A 17,699-nucleotide genomic window follows, 5' to 3' on the forward strand; every position below is an offset into this window, starting at 1 on the left:
ATCCAACTGTCCTGCGCAGTAATCACTGTTCTTGACGCTTTTTAAAAAATTTCTCTGCTAAATTTAACTAAGGGATTATTTGTGCCGTACTTTCTGGCATTCCTTCAGCAAGAAATCCAGCTTCAGATTCCAGGTTCATTTGACATACTTATGTACAATTTTACATTTGGGAGAGCTGAATAAAATGTTTTGTACGATCATCATTTTTGGATTTAAAAAATGCATTTTACTTGCACCAGTAAGTTTAAATGCAAAGAGCGAAGTTACGTTGTACAGCAGTCACTGTCATAAATGCCAAGAGTTGCATATTGAATCACACGACCAGAATATTTCACTTCCCTTCCGGCACTGATGGTTCTGTTCTCTTCCCCTGTGTTCAGATGCTAAATAAACTTATTACGACCTCTTTCCCTTCTGTTCCTGTCTGGCCAGGGAGGTCGCTGTGCACCAAATGAGAGGTAGTCCCATTTGAGTGAGAGGCTATTTAGTTGAAACAACTCAGCGATCAGGATGGTGCAGTGGGTCTGACTCTGGGATTTGGACGCTAATCCAATCTTGTGGCTCAAAAGAATTTAGTGAGGGTTTATAGAGCCTGATGGAGCCCAGGGAATGCTTGGATTCAGATCTCTGGGATAGCCGGGGGTTATAAGCAGTAGGAATTTCTTCTACTACCCTCGGGGAGGCAGTTGGATTTGCTACTCAATCTCGGGGGGGGGGCGGCTAGTGGGATTTGTCCCCACTCCCCTGCCTGGGGACAGTGGGATTTACCCCCATACCCCTGTGGGGACAGTGGGATTTGCCCTAATTCTCCTGCCTGGGCGTCAGTGGGATTTGCCCCCATTTCCCTGCCTGGGGAAGATAGTGGGATTTGCCCCCATTCCCGTGGGGGGGGGGGGCAGTGGGGTTTACCCTCATTCTCCTGCGGAAGTAGTAGGATTTTTCCCCTTTCCTGTGCAGGGGAGGGGCAGTAGGGTTTGCCCCCATTCCCCTACCTGGTGGGGGCAGCGGGTTTGCCCCCTTTCTGCTGGGGGGGGCAAACAGGGAGGTTTGCCCCTATCCCTGGGGGGGAGAAACAGTGGGGTTTGCCCCTGTTCCCTGGGGGGGAGGGGAACAGTGGGGTTTGCCCCTGTTCCGTAGGGGGGGAAGGGGATCAGTGGGGTTTGCCCCTATTCCCCTGCCTGGGTGGAGCATTGGGATTTGCCCCCTTTCTCCTAGGTGGGGGTGCAGTGGGATTTGCCCCCTTTCCCCTGGGTGGGGGTGCAGTGGAATTTGCCCCCTTTCCCCTGGGTGGGGGTGCAGTGGGATTTGCCCCCTTTCCCCCGCCGGGTGGGGGTGCAGTGGGATTTGCCCCCTTTCCCCTGGGTGGGGGTGCAGTGGGATTTGCCCCCTTTCCCCCGCCGGGTGGGGGTGGTAGTGGTTTCCCAACCTGGCGCTCTGCATCCAAACTTGAACTGAGCTCTCTTGGCCCTGCACCGGTGCACCGCTCTTTCTCCAGCTGATTGGCTGACCGGACAGAGAGACGGCCCGCTATTGGTGAACATCGCTGTCAATCAGAGAGTGGAGGCGGGGACAGTGACGTACTTCCGCTTTCAGGTTTGGCTGCACGCGGCCTGGGGCCGAGCAAGAGAAGCGGCATCGGCGGCAAGAGAGGGAGAGAGAGAGAGAGAGAGCGGCCCCTGGCTAGACTCGGCCCGGGGCAGGAGAAAGAGGGTGAGAGGGACGGAAGGCCGAGGGGAAGACGAACCAGAACCCGAGCGGCTGCCGCCATCGCGACGCCTCCAGCACCGTGAGGGCTCGGTGTGGGGGAAGGGGAGCCGCCGTCGCCGCCGCCGCTCTGCAAAATGGCAGCCGGGTTCTGAGGTGCCATTGCGGCCGGAGGTACTGAGGGAGCCGCGCCGGGAGCCACTCAGTGCGGGCACGGAGCGAGATGCAGCACGGCCCTGGGCTCGGGGGCGCTGCCGGCCTGCAGAGCTGCACCCTCCGCGGCTGAACGGTCCGGAAGGAGCGGCGCTAGAGAGGCCATCCGCAGGTAAGAGCTCCGAGGGGAGGCCTGGCACCGAGAGGGAGTGGGGGGTTTTGGACCAAAGAGAGAGAGGCGCAGAGGGACCCCCTGACTGAGCCAGGCAGCGAGGAGGGGATTTCCAGACACAACCTGGAACGGGATGGGGGAGGGGGAATAGTTCCTCCAGTCATAGTCCCTAGATAGGCGGACCCTCCAGACACTGCCCCTGCCCCTGGGTAAGGGTAGGGGGGGAGCCCTCCAGAAAGTGCCCCTGGGTAAGGGTAGGGGAGGAGTCTTCCAGACAGTGCCCCTGGGTAAGGGTGGCAGGGGAGCCCTCCAGACAGTGCCCCTGGGTAAGGGTAGGGGAGGAGTCTTCCAGACAGTGCCCCTGGGTAAGGGTAGGGGAGGAGTCTTCCAGACAGTGCCCCTGGGTAAGGGTGGCAGGGGAGCCCTCCAGACAGTGCCCCTGGGTAAGGGTGGCAGGGGAGCCCTCCAGACAGTGCCCCTGGGTAAGGGTGGCAGGGGAGCCCTCCAGACACTGCCCCCTGGGTAAGGGGGGGGGAAGCCCTCCAGACACTGCCCCCTGGGTAAGGGGGGGGGGAAGCCCTCCAGACACTGCCCCCTGGGTAAGGGGGGGGAAGCTCTCCAGATACTGCCCCTGGGTTAGGGGGGGGGGGGGGCAAGAAGCCCTCCAGCCGCAGCCCTTTGGTTAAAGGGGGGAACGTTCCAGATACAGCTTCTGGGTAGGGAGTGGTGGGGGGACACCCTCCAAACACAGCCCCTGGGTAAGGTAAGGACCCTCTAGACACTGCCCCTGGGTAAGGGGAGGGGAATGCTCCAGACACTCCCCCTGGGTAAGGGGAGAACATCCTCCAGACAAGCCTGTTGGGTGGTGTGAGGTGGGAAACGTTCAGATGGACGCTTTGGGGGGGGGAATGACTGCCAGGCCGAGCCTGGGCTAACAGAACCACTGGTACAGCCCTAGTCTGCTGCAGGAGAATATCTGGAGGACTACTGTTTGAGGAGACATCTTTGAACGTACATGGCCTGAGGAACGCTGTGTCTGGAATCTGGGAAAGCAGGATAAGTTTGGAAAATGAATCTGCTTGCCCTGCTTAAAGGAAGGAGGCTGCAGATTGTGGAATAGCTTCTGCTTGGGAAGGGGCATGTTGTAGTTATTGAGTGGGAGGAGAAACCATCAATCCTGAGCGAAAATCTCTGAATCAATGAAAAGGCATCTCCACCTAAGCACAGTAAGCAAGGCATGACTGATCCTTCTTAAAGAATTTTTTTATGAATGGTACGATATAAATGATTGGAGGAATGTCCTGGACAAGAAGGCTCTTTTTGTTTCTTTACATTGTAAACAAATGGCCTGATTGTTGTCCAGATTTACAACAGAGGTTTGTCATTTTTTTTTCCCCCACAAAGCAATATTGCTAGGTATTATGCTTAATTGTAATTCAGTTCTCTCGTGATTAATGTGTCATCACAAGCACATCTTGCAGATCAATGCAACGTACAGAACACTCATCTAATGGAAAGTCTGCCAAGTTAAGACTTACAGATGTCCCAGATTGGCCCAGTCATGATTTGTTCCTTTATAGATTGCAGACGTTTCAATATACTTAGAGACAAATTTTGTCAGCCTCTGTTACGTTGTGAACACGCTGCAACAATGTATTGTGTAGATATAAGTAATAACAACAGAGGGCCAATGAGGTTAATAACAATGTCTTTGAGGGCAGCAAATATGTTGACTTCCTGCATTTGCTATTTTACTGTGGTACACTATGTAGAGTGGAACATAAACCCCACCCCAAGTGGTTTTAGTGTAGCTTTCAAATGTCTTTGTTCGTTTTTAACAGATTATCTTTCCCTTTTCTAGTATTCTCCGTGACCACCCTGTTACTATGTAGAAAGAAAATAGTACAGAGTACCAAGTGCCAATGAAAATGGAGGAAATGTCGATATCTGGTCCGGAGAACAGCAAATCTGAGGTAAGGAGCAGAAGACTTGGGAGTTGGCCTTATCTCAGTGAATATGTTGTTACATTATTGCGCATGCTTGCTTTAATGAATACTTGGACGTTTATATGCAGAGAATGGTGACGCCTGTGTTGAATGAAGGAATTTGCATTTGCTTGGGTTGGATGCTATGAAAGGGTGCACAAGTTTGCTTCATGTGGGGAAAGATGTGATGTGTGTTTGTGTGTGGTCAAACAGTACTAAATTCAAAACACTGAATGTGTGAGTTACTTCAGGATCCCTTAAGCCATAACCATGGGTTTGCATCACCTATGGAATTGAGTTTGATAGTTTACCAGTTTCCATGTGTGTGTGGATGTGTTTTATTCCTGTTGTGGTTTGGGGTGTGTTTCAAGCTTTTCTTATGACTGTAAACTTCTCCCAACTTCTTGTCGTTGATGACCTCTTCAATATCCCTTAGTTTCATTACAGTCTGAACACACTTCCAGCCATCTCTTCTTCCCGTCTGTCTATATTTTTCTCGGTGTGAGTCGGTCTGCCACTCTGACCCCATTTTCTCCCTGTGCTTGTCCTGCACTCATAGATGACCTTCCTTTACCTGGACCACGTTCTAAAAGGATTTGTTTAAGGTACTGGTTTTGTGTTTGAGGCAATAGATGAAATGGTACAGGCAGATGTAGCTGAACTATCTGCTGGGAAGCTGAGCTTCACCAGGGCACCAATTTTACAGGTTCCGCTGGCACCTATAAACTTGGTGTTCTTGCTGTTGGTCAACTACTACAATGAAATAACTATTTTCTCCTACTACAGAATCAATTTTAATCTCTGAATATGTTAACGCTGTAATTCTGGTACCTGATGTGGAACATACAGCGGGAATGCACTTCGTTCATATTCATCCTCGTGACAGACCAGCTCTTGGATATTCCTCTTGAGTTTCTTCTTATTCCCCAATCTTGACACTAGCTTCTTCATGTGGGAGATCCTTTATTTGCTATGGTCTTTGCCTGTTGCTTTTCACTTCTGACCCATACTGCCAAAAGTAAGACTTGCATTGATACTGTGACTGCCATGATGTGGAATAGAAACCAGCAGGGTGTCCACTTACCTTGTTTATGGAGCCCTTTTTACTCACCTTTTAAGCTTTGGTATTCTGAGATACAGGCAAGGATACCGGTTTGGATTTGGTCTGCGAGATGCAATGCGAATTCATTTTTCCGATTTACTAGTAACGTTCTATGCATGAAAACTCAACCACAGATTTGACCAAAGACTTAATCGTGCAATGATGCCATTTCCTGCAATTAATTGAGGGGATACATTGAACTCCCTTACCTGGCCAGTCATCTTTGTTCAGTCCCAGGCATTTGGTATTCTGCTGTGAAGCTCGTTCACAGATGTCTGCTGTTCTCTGTAACTGAGTGTACAGATTCTTGATCTGCGAGTTGAATATGGTCTCCAATGATGATGGATAATTTCAAAGTCACCTTGTCGCTCTGACAATCCCCTGGCGGATGATCAATGGGACAGCGCCTTCTTTTACATTTTAGAGCATTCTGGGGTCAGAGGAAAGAAAACTTTGAGCAAATCTTGAACTTTGAAGGAGATTTTTCTTTTGCCACAAAGATCCGGAGACCTGACTGCTCCTCAGATATGGAAAATGAATAGAGTGGCTCCAGATTGGCTGGTGAGTACGCTAACTGATTACATCTCTTACTTTTACTTTTAGTCAGTCTTTCTAAAGTGTGTGCCAGTCACTGGGAATTGAATCTGCCCGGGTTGACCATCCGCACTGACTAAGCTTGGAATAATTTTGCTCAGCTTCTTGGCATAACTTAGCTTGGCCTAAATTTCTGTTCTCTAACCTAACAGAACAGATGACGCGAGAAGTCAGTTCTTAAGAAGGTCCTTGTGTGCGAACTCTGCAGCCATGCCCAAGCTGAAGCGGGTATCTTCGGAGAAGAAGCAGAAATACTGGCGGCAGCTGAAACGAGATCAGAGGCAGATGAGCAGAGAGCACAGTGACCAGGCCATGGAGTTTGACGCTACCCCTGAAAGTTCTGCAGAGCAGGCCAGTACCACAACACCCTCTTCTGTTCTCTATCCGTGCATTTCATTGCTCATTGTTCCAGCATTGAATTCTTTTGATGTTTATCACACGCTTCTTTATGTTGAGGATGCACTTTTGGTTCATTGAATGAATAAAGGTTCTGTCTTCAACATTGGATATCTGTGTATTCTGTTGCTTCATCTTTTGCAGTTTTATTTTAAACAATAATTCCTGATTATTCACTGAGAGACTGCCACAAGACAAGACTAGTCCCTCTTAGAGGCATGGCCACCATTGTTACTGGGGGACATAGTCTCAGGTTAAGGCGTCGGCCTTTTAGGACTGAAATAGGGTGAAATTTCTTCACTTAGTTGGCTGCGAATCTTTTGAATTCTCCACTCTAGATGGCTGTGGATCCTCAGTCATTGAGTCTATTCCAGACTGAGATCGATAGCTTCTAGGGCATTAAGGGAATCAAGGGATATGGGGATATGCCACAAAAGTGGACTTGATGTAGAAGTCCAGCCATGGTTTCGTCAAGGTGGTGCAGGCTCGAGGGACATATAGCCCTCTCCTATTTCATATATTTTTCCTTCGCAGTTGTGGCTACTATCTTCCAGATGTTGTGAACTTGATACTCACCATGTGTCCTGCACGGGCATTGCCTGTGTTTATTGTGCATTGCCTCTGCTTGTGGCATTTCCATGCGGTCTTAAAATTGTTCTGCTGAATAATGAGAAATAAACCACAGTTTGTTTCACAGAAAGTTACTCTGTTCTGTTTCCCCATTTACTTGACTTTATCGTTGAAATGGGAAAGGTGGTGGGTAAGAAGTGGCTGATGTCATCCAGGCATTTAAAAGCATGAGCTGGAGTGTTGAGATGCTATTGACAGGGCTTCAAAATGGTGTAATCATGATCTATAGAGTTTAAACAGAAGGATGACTGGCAGATTGTTTGAGCCCTTTAGTTGTGCAAGCAAGTAGCCTGACTGTCATCCATTGTTATGCTGACATAGTAGCAACTTCAATAGAAAAATGGTAAACCTGTATTTCCTGTGTGCCATCAACTTTCAGCTCATTGTGTATGCTTGTGTGACATTATGGCAATATTTCTGTGTCCAGCTTGTGGTTTCCTGCTCTTTTCTGCAGAAGACTCATTGGAACATGCTGCAACTTGGTGCTGGATCCAGTAGATGCCAGTAGTGTGACGGTTGGACCAATTTATTTTGGGATTAAAAGCTAAGCACAATGTGCAAGTGATTAAATGTCCAGGAGTACCCCACTAAAGGCTGTTGGTGTGGTGTACTCTACTGGTAGGAAATCAGCATTCCAGTGCTTCACTGGAGACTATTACACAAGGACTGAAAACTAGAAATCTTTTGATTTTAAACAACTTGTTATGTTTCTGAAAGTTGCTTCTCGTTTTGTGATGACTATTGATAAAAATTTAGGAACTGATTAGGAACCAGCTTCCTCAGTAAGGAAACATGTGAAGAGAGGCTGGTAGGCTTCTTTTGGCCTGTTTGAGGCAGCATATGTTAGCCTCCCTAATAAGTGTTTTCCTTGTGAATCTCTTTCCATTTACCTGTGAGCTTTGTGTTTCAGGCCGTAGCTCATGAGATCTATTCTGATCTCGTAGATGATGCGTGTCTGGGACTTTGTTTTGAGGTGCACCGAGCTGTAAAGTGTGGTTATTTCTTTTTGGATGAAACGGACCCAGACAGCATGAAGGATTTTGGTAAGTGTGTTTGGTATGACTGAATGGATGCTTGCCTTGAATAATTAACGAGGAATTATTTTGTGTTCACAGTTCTCTGACAAGAATTGGGAGCAGGGATGTAGAATCGTTTATAGATGGGTTTAGTGAACAAAGAAACTATATGCTGTGGTGCTGAGCAATTCAAGAAAAGAGCATCCCAGGTTCAAGTCTTGCTCAATGCTGAGTTAGTTCATCTTGCTCTAGGTGGCAGATGGGATAGCATAATTGACTGCAGAGCTCTGAGAGTACGAGGAAGGAAAATGAACAAAAATTCCCACATGCCAGAAGAAATTATTTAGGTGTTGAGCTAAAATCCAATGGTAGGCTACCACTCTAACAAAACCTACACATAAAAGGTGGCTGAGAGCTCGCCAGTGGTTACTTTCAGAAGAAGGGAGCAAACTTGGCAGGTGGAATTGTTCAAAGTATTTCAGAGAATCATTGAGCAAAGACTACGTTCTGCTCATCTTGTTCTGCGGTTCCTTATAATGTTTGCTGTTTTAACTGAGCAATAATTGATGTTTAATCCAGCATTCAGTACAGGTATTATCTTACAATTTTTCTCAATAGCTGCAGTGTCTTAAATCAAGATAATTTTATGTCCTTTATTCAATTATTCTCCTTATGCAATATGTTAATCATATATTATCAATAAGGAGAGATTTGCAAGAACTCTGGCCCTATCAAGTGTGCCTGCTCCTCCTTGAACTGTATATTTCATCATCATAGTTTCATTTGTAAAAATTATAATGTTAATTTTGTTTAGGGGCCTATGAAAGGGTTGGTGGTCTGTCTCTGCATCCAACCAAGATCATAATCTAAGGTGCAGCCTCTGATCTGCAATGTTGCAAAAAGTTGCCCACTAGTCCATAGATATAACAGTTTGGTCAGAAAATCCTTGCTTCCTCTGAGCACTACTTCATAAGTTTGTTTTTCTTACGCATTGCATACAGAATGAAACCCTCTTGCTGGAATTGTCACCGATTCTGCCTTGATGAGGATCTCATAGTTGAGTGCCCCTGGGACTATGAGCATGATTTGGTGTTTTCAGAAGAGTAGGTGAAAATTAGTGGGTGGAACTTTTTTGGAATTTCAGGGCTTCCTTGAACGAAGAATGCATTCCATTCACAGGTTATCTGGAACTGTGATACAGCCTTTCAGTAATTTCCAGATGAATTCTAGGTATAATACTATATGAAGGCATGTCAAGGATACCTCAGAAACCCAAGAGATTTTCCCTAGGCTCCCTTTTTGAGCCAGAGCTGTTCCAGCATATCATCTCATAAGAGGAGAAAACATATCTATGTGCTTGACGATTCTTGGACAAAATCCAAGATTCATTTTGTCTATCCCAGGGGAGACTGTATTTAATCCATCTACCATTTATTTGATAGTGGATTGTATAGATTTTAAAATCTTTTTGTTGCTATAGAAATGCTTAAGAAATCACAGTCAATGCATCACGTATGGGGAATGTGAAGCCTACCTGAAAGGTAAATGGCACAGATCTCCTTTGGCCTCAATTAGTGTCTGGAGACTTAGCAGACTGGATAGGACGGTTAGAAATTGTCTTTGAGAGTAAAGGAACCAAACGTTTCCAAGGATTTGAAGGTAGGGATTGGGGGACTGAGAGAGAGCTCTTGCATGTTGGGACTTGATTGTTGTTGGGATTGCAGCTGAAGATTTACTGTTGACACAAGAATACAACACAGGTTTTGAGCTTGTTGCGAACTGCAGTAGAGAGAGGGTTGGCTATATCTTTCAATCCACTAGTTGGTGATGTTTGCTTATGTGTTTCAGAAATTGTGGACCAGCCGGGTGTGGACATTTTTGGTCAAGTCTACAACCAGTGGAAGAACAAGGAATGTGAATGTCCAAATTGTAGTCGTAGTATTGCTGCCTCCCGCTTTGCTCCTCACCTGGAAAAGTGTTTGGGAATGGGTCGCAATAGCAGTCGGATTGCAAACAGGAGGTTAGCTAACTGCTTGAACTAAGATTATCTTGGGTTTGAGCGGTGAATCTAAAAGACAACTGCAATCTAAAATATAAACTTGCTAAGCTTATAAGTTTAGTTATTAGTTTTATAAGTAGGCTTACATTAACACTGCAGTGAAGTTACTGTGAAAATCCCCTAGTCGCCACACTCCACCTCGAGGGAGAATTTAGCATGGCCAATGCACCTAACCAGCACGTCTTTCGGACCGTGGGAAGAAACCGGAACACCCATAGGAAACCCACACCAACATGGGGAGAACATGCAGACTCCCCACAGAGTGATTGGAACCGGGTCCCTAGCACTGTGTGGCAGCAGTGTTAGCCACTGTGCTGCTCTCAGAACAATGTATTTTCTGTTCTGGTTCTTAACTTATCCTCGTGCTTTGCAGGACTCCGACTAATTTGAATCTCTCGAAGTTCATTGTCTGAACTAGTTCCAGTGTTTAGTTTAGCTTTTCGAATCATGTTTAATTTGATCTGTGCTGAAGCCTACCATCCAGTGTAGTTCTGGCCTGTATGATTAACGTGTACAGTGTGAAATTGAAGAAGTTTGTACATTTTTGTGGGCTAATTTCTTCGGTCTCCTTGATTTGTCACGTTTTGGCTAACTTGCTTAATCCACTTTGATACAAAATAGAAATGGGCCATTTTAAACCGCTGGGTATAATCTAGTCCCAACTTCCGGTTTATTTTCCATACCCCATACTATTTCTCTTTTTCAATCGTTTACTTGATTTTCTTTTAAAAATACATTGAGCTTTGCTTTAACAAATATTTGTAGTGGGGTTTTTGGAAAAATACAATTTTTTTTCTAACACGTAAGTTTTTATTACTTTAATCTTGTTATCATCACTTTAGTATAGATGGTGATAAATTATTTTCCACTGCTATAAAACCCCAAAAACACCCATCTGGTCACACTGTAAACTGTGTGGTGATTCTCAAGTTATGGTTGGGATAAGTGATATTAGGGGTCTGACCTACAAACAGTACATCTGAGTCCTACAGTAGATTGCGGTTGGTGATGTAGGAATACAATCATTTCCAGTTGCCTGACTTACTAAACAACAAAGTATCTTTGGATTTCAGCTCATGCTGAACCAATGCAAAAGTATGTGATACAGGATACTTGCAAGTATTTGGACTTCCAGACTTTTCTTTAATCTTTTCAGTGATCTCTGTTCTACTCCAGATAGCTAGTTGGTGCAGGGTAGAATGCAAGCCTGACCTCTAAACACTTCAAAGCTTTTATTTATAGGGACATGGGTTACAAGCGTGCAGCCCCAAACCCGACAACCACTGCTGCAGTCTCCTCATATATTAGGAACATCAATGAATCACCAGTTAATGTCGGCCACTTGAATATAATTAACAATTTCAATGGAATCCAATACGTGGAAGCATTTAGTAAATGCTTTCTCAAACCACTGTGTCTCCTGCCAATGTAAAATGGCTATGCAGGCTGATCAGTGATACCCATTTCCACTGAACCCCAATGACATTGCTCTACTACGCCCAACCTGCCAAAGCTATAACCATTTGTGCTAAAATGTGAATGCTTGGGTAATGTGAATTCAGCAATGTAAATTGAAGCCAGCATTTTGAATTGTTGTTATCTTGAATTAAGTGACTTTGAGTTAGGATGCAGCAGCTGAAGTAATGGGTGTCTCTCTGTAAGTGATTGGCTTATGATCTGCATTCTGTTTATCAAACAATGACTTTCCCTTTTACCTTTTTAGCCAGATTAGGCTGTAGAATGTTACATGTTATGGAACAGGTGATGTGGTCTGCACTGATATTATCTGATAAAAATCCATTTTCCTTTGCTGGGGATTAGGATTGGGGCTGAGTGGGGACTACTCCAAGTCTTGTACCAAACCATAATTAAGCTGATATTATTAATAAAGGTACTGTACTTTTTCTCCCTGACTCCTGATGGGGCTGAATTCTAAAGCAGTTTCATCACCAAGTGTCTGACAAATAAAATGGTTTTATAAAGATGATTCAAACCCTTTAGGTTATAATTGTGTGGTTACAAAGAAAGTGATAATGAATGTTGCAAAAGTAAAGAAGAAATGCAGGGAGTGGTCCATGTATTACAATAATTTCTGGATTCGTGTATACTAAACATATTCTGACTATCCTACTCTGCTCGCAGTGGCGTTAAAGCACTAGAACTTCATGCATATGCAAGACTCTGGCAACAAATGCAGCTATCTCAAATTTTCTGATTACGTCATCTTTGGTAATGGTTGCTAAGTGTCATTGCTCCAAGAAATGCGTGGAATTGTTTGTTTATCAATTTCTTCTGTAAATTTATCATTTTATTAGATATTGAACAAAACTTGTTAATGGACATAATGATGCAACAGCCTTTGACATTAATAACGCCTTTGGTGATTTGTGTTTTGTTTTACATTGTAGAATAGCCAGTAGCAACAACCTCAGCAAATCTGAAAGCGACCAAGAGGATAATGATGACATCAATGATAATGACTGGTCATATGGATCTGAGAAAAAAGGTATATTTATTGCTACTTATTAGCCTTGGGTTTTAGTTCCAAATATGTCATTGAATATATGCTGTCTGTTGCTTTAAGTTTCCTGGTTGGCCTTTTTCAGTTTATATCTGCTAGTTTGTATGCTATTGCTAATGTCTCACTCAGTGTACCTAGAAGTAGGTTCTTAGTTGCCAAAAGCATGATCATTCATACTCTCTTCAGATCATTACTTTTGAGATCTGCGTCAGCTAACATTTCCTTTTTCTTTTGCTTCACCCAGCAAAGAAAAGAAAATCTGATAAGGTACGTACTTGCCTTGAGTTATTTGCATTTCAGGAGAGAGAAGGCTCCTATTTGTGGCCCCGGTGGTCCGAACAACCACTGCTGCTGCTGCTTAAAGAGCTGCTTCTGTCTTTCAGAATCCCAATTCGCCGCGGAGATCCAAATCTCTCAAACATAAAAATGGTGAGCTTGTTTTACAGAACTGTTTCTGTTTTTTAACAAATACACAATCGCAAACCTGGTACCTTTTATTTTGCACTTTACAGCCCTTGGTTAGATGTAACTCTCCCAGTGAATCAGCAGCTTAAGATAGTGCACCAAGCACGTTTGGGTTGGGAATATTCCTTGTTTTATTTCTAATTTTGTCAAGTAGTTGGATGAGAAAGAAAGAAAAGCAATTAAGGTTACTTCATATTTATTTACTGTCTAAATAATGAAACACTAGAATCAGGAACAATAGAGCACAAAACCTTATCCACATACATTAGCAGGAAAATGCAAACCATTCATCAAAGCACTCTTTTCCTCCTGTGCAAACTTTGTGAAGAACACCCTTTCAGGTGAGCATTGTTCAAACACCCATTTTATAAACTGTGTTTCTCCTTGAAGTTTTGTCATTTTAGGTTTAATTAATGCAAGTGATAACTGGGCATGCTTTCAATTTTTGTCGCAGGATGCAACAGTTGAAATAGTATATCACTTCACAGGGCAGCCAATCCTACTTGCTGAGCTCAAAGTTTAACAATGAACACACATTTTAAAAACTAGTCAGCAGAAGCAGTTAAATGCTGTCAAACATGATGTGTCAAGATTGCAGCATGTAGAAGCTTCTGGATAACATTGTGATCTAGGACACAGACAGCTGCCGTAAGTGTTTACGGCTTTAGGAACTTCAGCTTAGAGTCATTGAGCTGTGGACACAGCGGCATATCAGGGACGGAGTATTACGGGACGCTTTGTTTCAGGAGGCGGTAACATCCCTTAGGATAGGATCTCTGGATTATTAATCGCTGGATTATTGCCAGAGCCATGTGCAAATTGGCATAAGATAAATATGTGGTTCAAAGACTGATGTGGGATAAGTGGGTCTTGGTTTGTCAGACACTGGTATCTGTATTAGGAAAAGTAGTGGCTGTGCCGTTGGGGCGGCTTGTATCTGAACCGTGTTGCGACTAGTGTTCTTGCAAGCTGCATAAGTAGGGAAGTAGAAGCAGAAGGCTGTGGATTCCAGATCGTTGAGTGTCTTTAAGACAGAGATAAGTTCTTGATTAATCAGGTGTTATGGGGAAAAGGTAGGAGAATGGGGATGAGAAAAATATCACCCATGATTGAATGGTGGAACAGACTTGATGGCCGAGTGGCCTAATTCTGCTCGTTTGTCTTATGGCCTACAGAAGGCTTCAAACTAAATGGTGGTAGTGGTTGGGGGGGTGGTGTTTCAGGAGAGGGGATCATTAGGCTTACAAAGCAAAAGCATAAGGCAGCTATTCTGTGATGATACCCAGAATATGACAGGAAGAGACAGTACAAACATTTTTTTGAAAAGCAGCAAGTAAGATCAATGGGGGGAAGAATTGGCAAAAAGGCAAAATTAATAGTTTTTTTACTTAAATGCACAGAATATTTAGCATAAAATTGAATTAATGGCACAAATTCAGGTAAATGGAAATCACCTTAGAGGCGTGGTTGCGAGGAGATCGAGACTAGGAACTAAATATTCAAGGGCATGCGACTTTGGAAGGACAGACAGGAGGAAAGGTTGATGGGTTAGCTTTGTCAGTAAAAGATGGAAAAAGTTTGGTAGTAATATCAAGAAGATATAAGGTTTAGTTAAGAAATAACAAGGGAAGACACTGGTGGGAGTAGTCTATAGAAGCCGAATAGTTGCGATACTTTAGAATGGAAAATAAGTCAGGAGATTATTAGAGCATGTAAAAAAGGCACATTAATCATGGGTGATTTTCATCTTCGTCTAGGTTGGGAAAATCAGATTGGCAGAGGTAGCCATGAAGAAGAATTTATGGAGTGTATTTAGGACAGTTTCCTAGACCAATATGTTGTGGATCTGATCAGGCTTTTTGGATCTGATAATGTGTAATTAGGCAGGTTTAATAAACAATCTGAGTAAAAGGATACTCGGGTGGTGACCATAGCACAGAATTTAACATTTATTCTGAGAATGAAGAACTTGGGTCGGAAAGAACTTTGGTAAACTTAAATAAAGTTAGTTACAAAGGAATGAGGCAGAGTTGATTGGTGTGGGAAAGGAGTTTTTTTTAAACAGAAAAGATAATTGATCAGCAATGGCAGATGTTTATGAAAATAGTTCATGACTCAACAGGTATATCCTAGTGTGGAAGAGGGTTCTAGGAAGGGGATAAAGGAACCATAGTTACCCAAGGAAGTTAAGGATGGTGTTAAACTTAAATAAAAAACGTATAATCTGATAAATTAAAGATAAGCCAGAGGATTGGAAAGTTCTAAAAACCAACAGAAAGATCATTTTATGATTTTATTATTGTCCCATATATTAACATTGTTTAACAAGTATTGTTTCTTGCGCACTATACTGACAAAACGTACTGTTCATAGAGAAGAAAACGAGAGAGTGCAGAATGTAGTGTTAGTCATAGCTAGGGTGTAGAGAAAGATCAACTTAATGCAAGATAAGTCCATTCAAAAGTCTGACAGTAGCAGGGAAGAAGCTGTTCTTGAGTTGGTTGGTACACGACCTCAGACTTTTGTATCTTTTTCCTGAAGGGAGAATGTCCGGGGTGCGTGGAGTCCTTAATTATGCTGGCTGCGTTGCCGAGACAGCAGGAAGTATAGACAAAGTCAATGGATGGGAGGCTGGATCGCATGATGGATTGAGTTACATTCACAATCTTTTGTAGTTCCTTGTGGCCTTGGTCAGAGCAGGAGCCATACCAAGCTATGATACAACCAGATAGAATGCTTTCTCTGGTGCATCTGTAAAAGTTGGTGAGAGGCGTAGTTGACATGCCAAATTTCTTAGTCTTCTGAGAAAGTAGAGCAGTTGGTAACTATAGTGTCAGCATTGGGTGGGGAACAAGGGAACTGAATGTACGATTGTCAAGTTTGGAAATGGTAGCAGAATAGGTGGGAAGGCAAGTGGTGAGGACAGCATAATGAATCTGCAGAGGGATAAAGACAGGTTAAGTGTCAAAACTTGGCAGATGGAATATAATGTAAGAAAATGCGAAGTTGTGCACTTTGAGGAAGAATAAAGAACCTAAATAATATTTAAATGGAAAAATTATGCAGAAAGCTGCAAAACAGAGGGATTTGAAGATCCTCATGCATAAATCTTAAAATGCTACCTTGCAAGTTCAACAGATAATTGGGAAGCCAAATGGAATTGATATAAAAATAGGAAAGTCTTATTAAAACTATACAAGGCCACATGTGGAATACTGTGAACAGTTTGGCCTACTTATCTAAGGAAAGATATCCTGTCATTGGAGACAGTCCAGAGAAGACTCGCTAAGTTAATCCTGGGCATGGAGGGACTTCCTTATGAGGAGAGGTTGACTATGTTAGTCTGTTCTCATTGCAGCTTAGACAGAGAGCTGACCTTCTTGACACATATAGGATTCTCTGAGGGTTGTTTCACCTTGGGGGAATGCCTAAGACCAGACAGAATGATCTCAGATTATGTGGTCATCCATTTAAGATGGATGAGGAGGAATTTCTGCTCTGAGCAGTGAATCTGTGACATTCTTTACCGCAGAGCACTGTAGTGGCTGGGTTAATTATGTTCAAGGTTGAGGTAGCCAGATTTTTAATTGGTAAAGGAATCAAGGGTTAAGCAAATTTACCGGAGCATGGCATGAAGTCATAGGCTTTATGTTTGATATTGACTTGCTTGATCTCAATAGAGTGACTGGTGGGGGTTACGTGTCAGTGGGCTAGATGCCAGAACTTAGCCATGACTTCTGTTCCTGACTGCCATTTTGAGATTCTCCCTGGTGGATGTGCCTGTGTATGGATATTGGGGAGGATAGCAAGATCTATTTATGCCACACGTATAGATGCTCTTCTCATTCGCCCTGTAGGTTCATCCATGATGAGTGGCTACACAGGAAATGCACCGTACAGCTCCTAACACTTGTAGAAATTGTGAGGGAGAGGAGAAAGATGTGAAAGACTCATGTTTTGAAATGCCTTGTGAAACTTTTTAAATTCATCTGTGGGACATGGGTCTTGCAGGCTGATGAACATTTATTGCCCATCTCTTGTTGTCTGAGGACAGTTGAGTGTCAACCACATTGCTGTGGCTTTGGAGTCATGTGTAGGTCGGTCAGACTAAGTAAGAATGGCAGATTTCCTTCCCTAAAGGACATTAGTGAACCAGATGGGTTTTTCTGACAATCAGCAATGGTTTCATGGTCATCAGTAGATTCTTAATTCCAGATATTTTTGAATTCAAATTCCACCATCTGCCGTGGCTGGATTCGAACCTGGATCCCCAGAACATTAGCTGAGTTTCTGGATTTATAGTCTAGCAATAATACCACTAGGCCATCATGTTCCAATCAGAACGAAACATTCCTTGATCTTTTAAGTAAGACCTTGAAGTAGATGAATGAGCTTTTATCAAATTATTTGTCATCTTTTTGCAGGTGAACTCAGTGGAAACTCTGATCCATATAAGGTAATAATTCTCACTTCTGCTTTGTTTATTTGGATATGACTCACGTTTCACTGTAATTATTTGATTTAAAAATGAGGCATTATTCTGGGAAATGCCCCATAAGCTAACCTAACAGAAATGCTGTATTCTCTGGTTTAGAATTTGTCACTGATTTTGGTTTCTGTATCATCAAAATATTTATGCAGTCCTTCGTTTTAGTTTGTATAAAACTTAAGTGTTTGAGTAGGTCATGGGTGCTGTTCTTCTAATTCTGTCCTCTTGAAACACCTGATTTTTGCCTCTCTACACCTCTTCGCTTCATTATCTCACTTTCTTCTTTCATGATACTCCTTAAAAACCTACTTCCTTAACCAAGCTTTTGGTCATCTGACCATAATATCTCATGTGGCTCAGTGTCACACTTTGTTTTATAATTCTCCTATGAGGTGCTTTTGTAGCGATTTTAT

General features: G+C 43.4%; 1 protein-coding gene across 5 annotated transcripts in view; it reads left to right on the forward strand.

Annotated features, from left to right (window-relative positions):
• The first annotated feature begins 1,611 nt into the window (after positions 1-1,611).
• LOC145359193 (ataxin-7-like protein 3) overlaps positions 1,612-17,699 on the forward strand; it is a 38,664-nt gene continuing 22,576 nt past the window's right edge. For 2 of the 5 annotated variants that reach the window (XR_013889556.1, XM_080213654.1), the window contains exons 1-8: positions 3,889-4,002; positions 5,863-6,061; positions 7,647-7,779; positions 9,601-9,772; positions 12,220-12,317; positions 12,577-12,599; positions 12,716-12,761; positions 17,222-17,253. Coding sequence is in view for 4 of the 5 variants with exons in the window: in XM_080213654.1 (XP_080069780.1) it covers positions 5,921-6,061; positions 7,647-7,779; positions 9,601-9,772; positions 12,220-12,317; positions 12,577-12,599; positions 12,716-12,761; positions 17,222-17,253 (645 nt within the window). In the remaining variant the exon portion in view is untranslated. Of the gene's footprint in view, positions 2,030-3,888; positions 4,003-4,800; positions 5,678-5,862; positions 6,062-7,646; positions 7,780-9,600; positions 9,773-12,219; positions 12,318-12,576; positions 12,600-12,715; positions 12,762-17,221; positions 17,254-17,699 lie in introns of those variants that run through there. The other 3 variants (XM_080213655.1, XM_080213656.1, XM_080213657.1) reach the window with 3 other exon arrangements.

Source organism: Carcharhinus amblyrhynchos, chromosome 27, assembly GCF_965287045.1.
Source record: "Carcharhinus amblyrhynchos chromosome 27, sCarAmb.v2.hapA, whole genome shotgun sequence".
In the NCBI taxonomy this organism is placed as follows: Eukaryota; Metazoa; Chordata; class Chondrichthyes; order Carcharhiniformes; family Carcharhinidae; genus Carcharhinus; species Carcharhinus amblyrhynchos.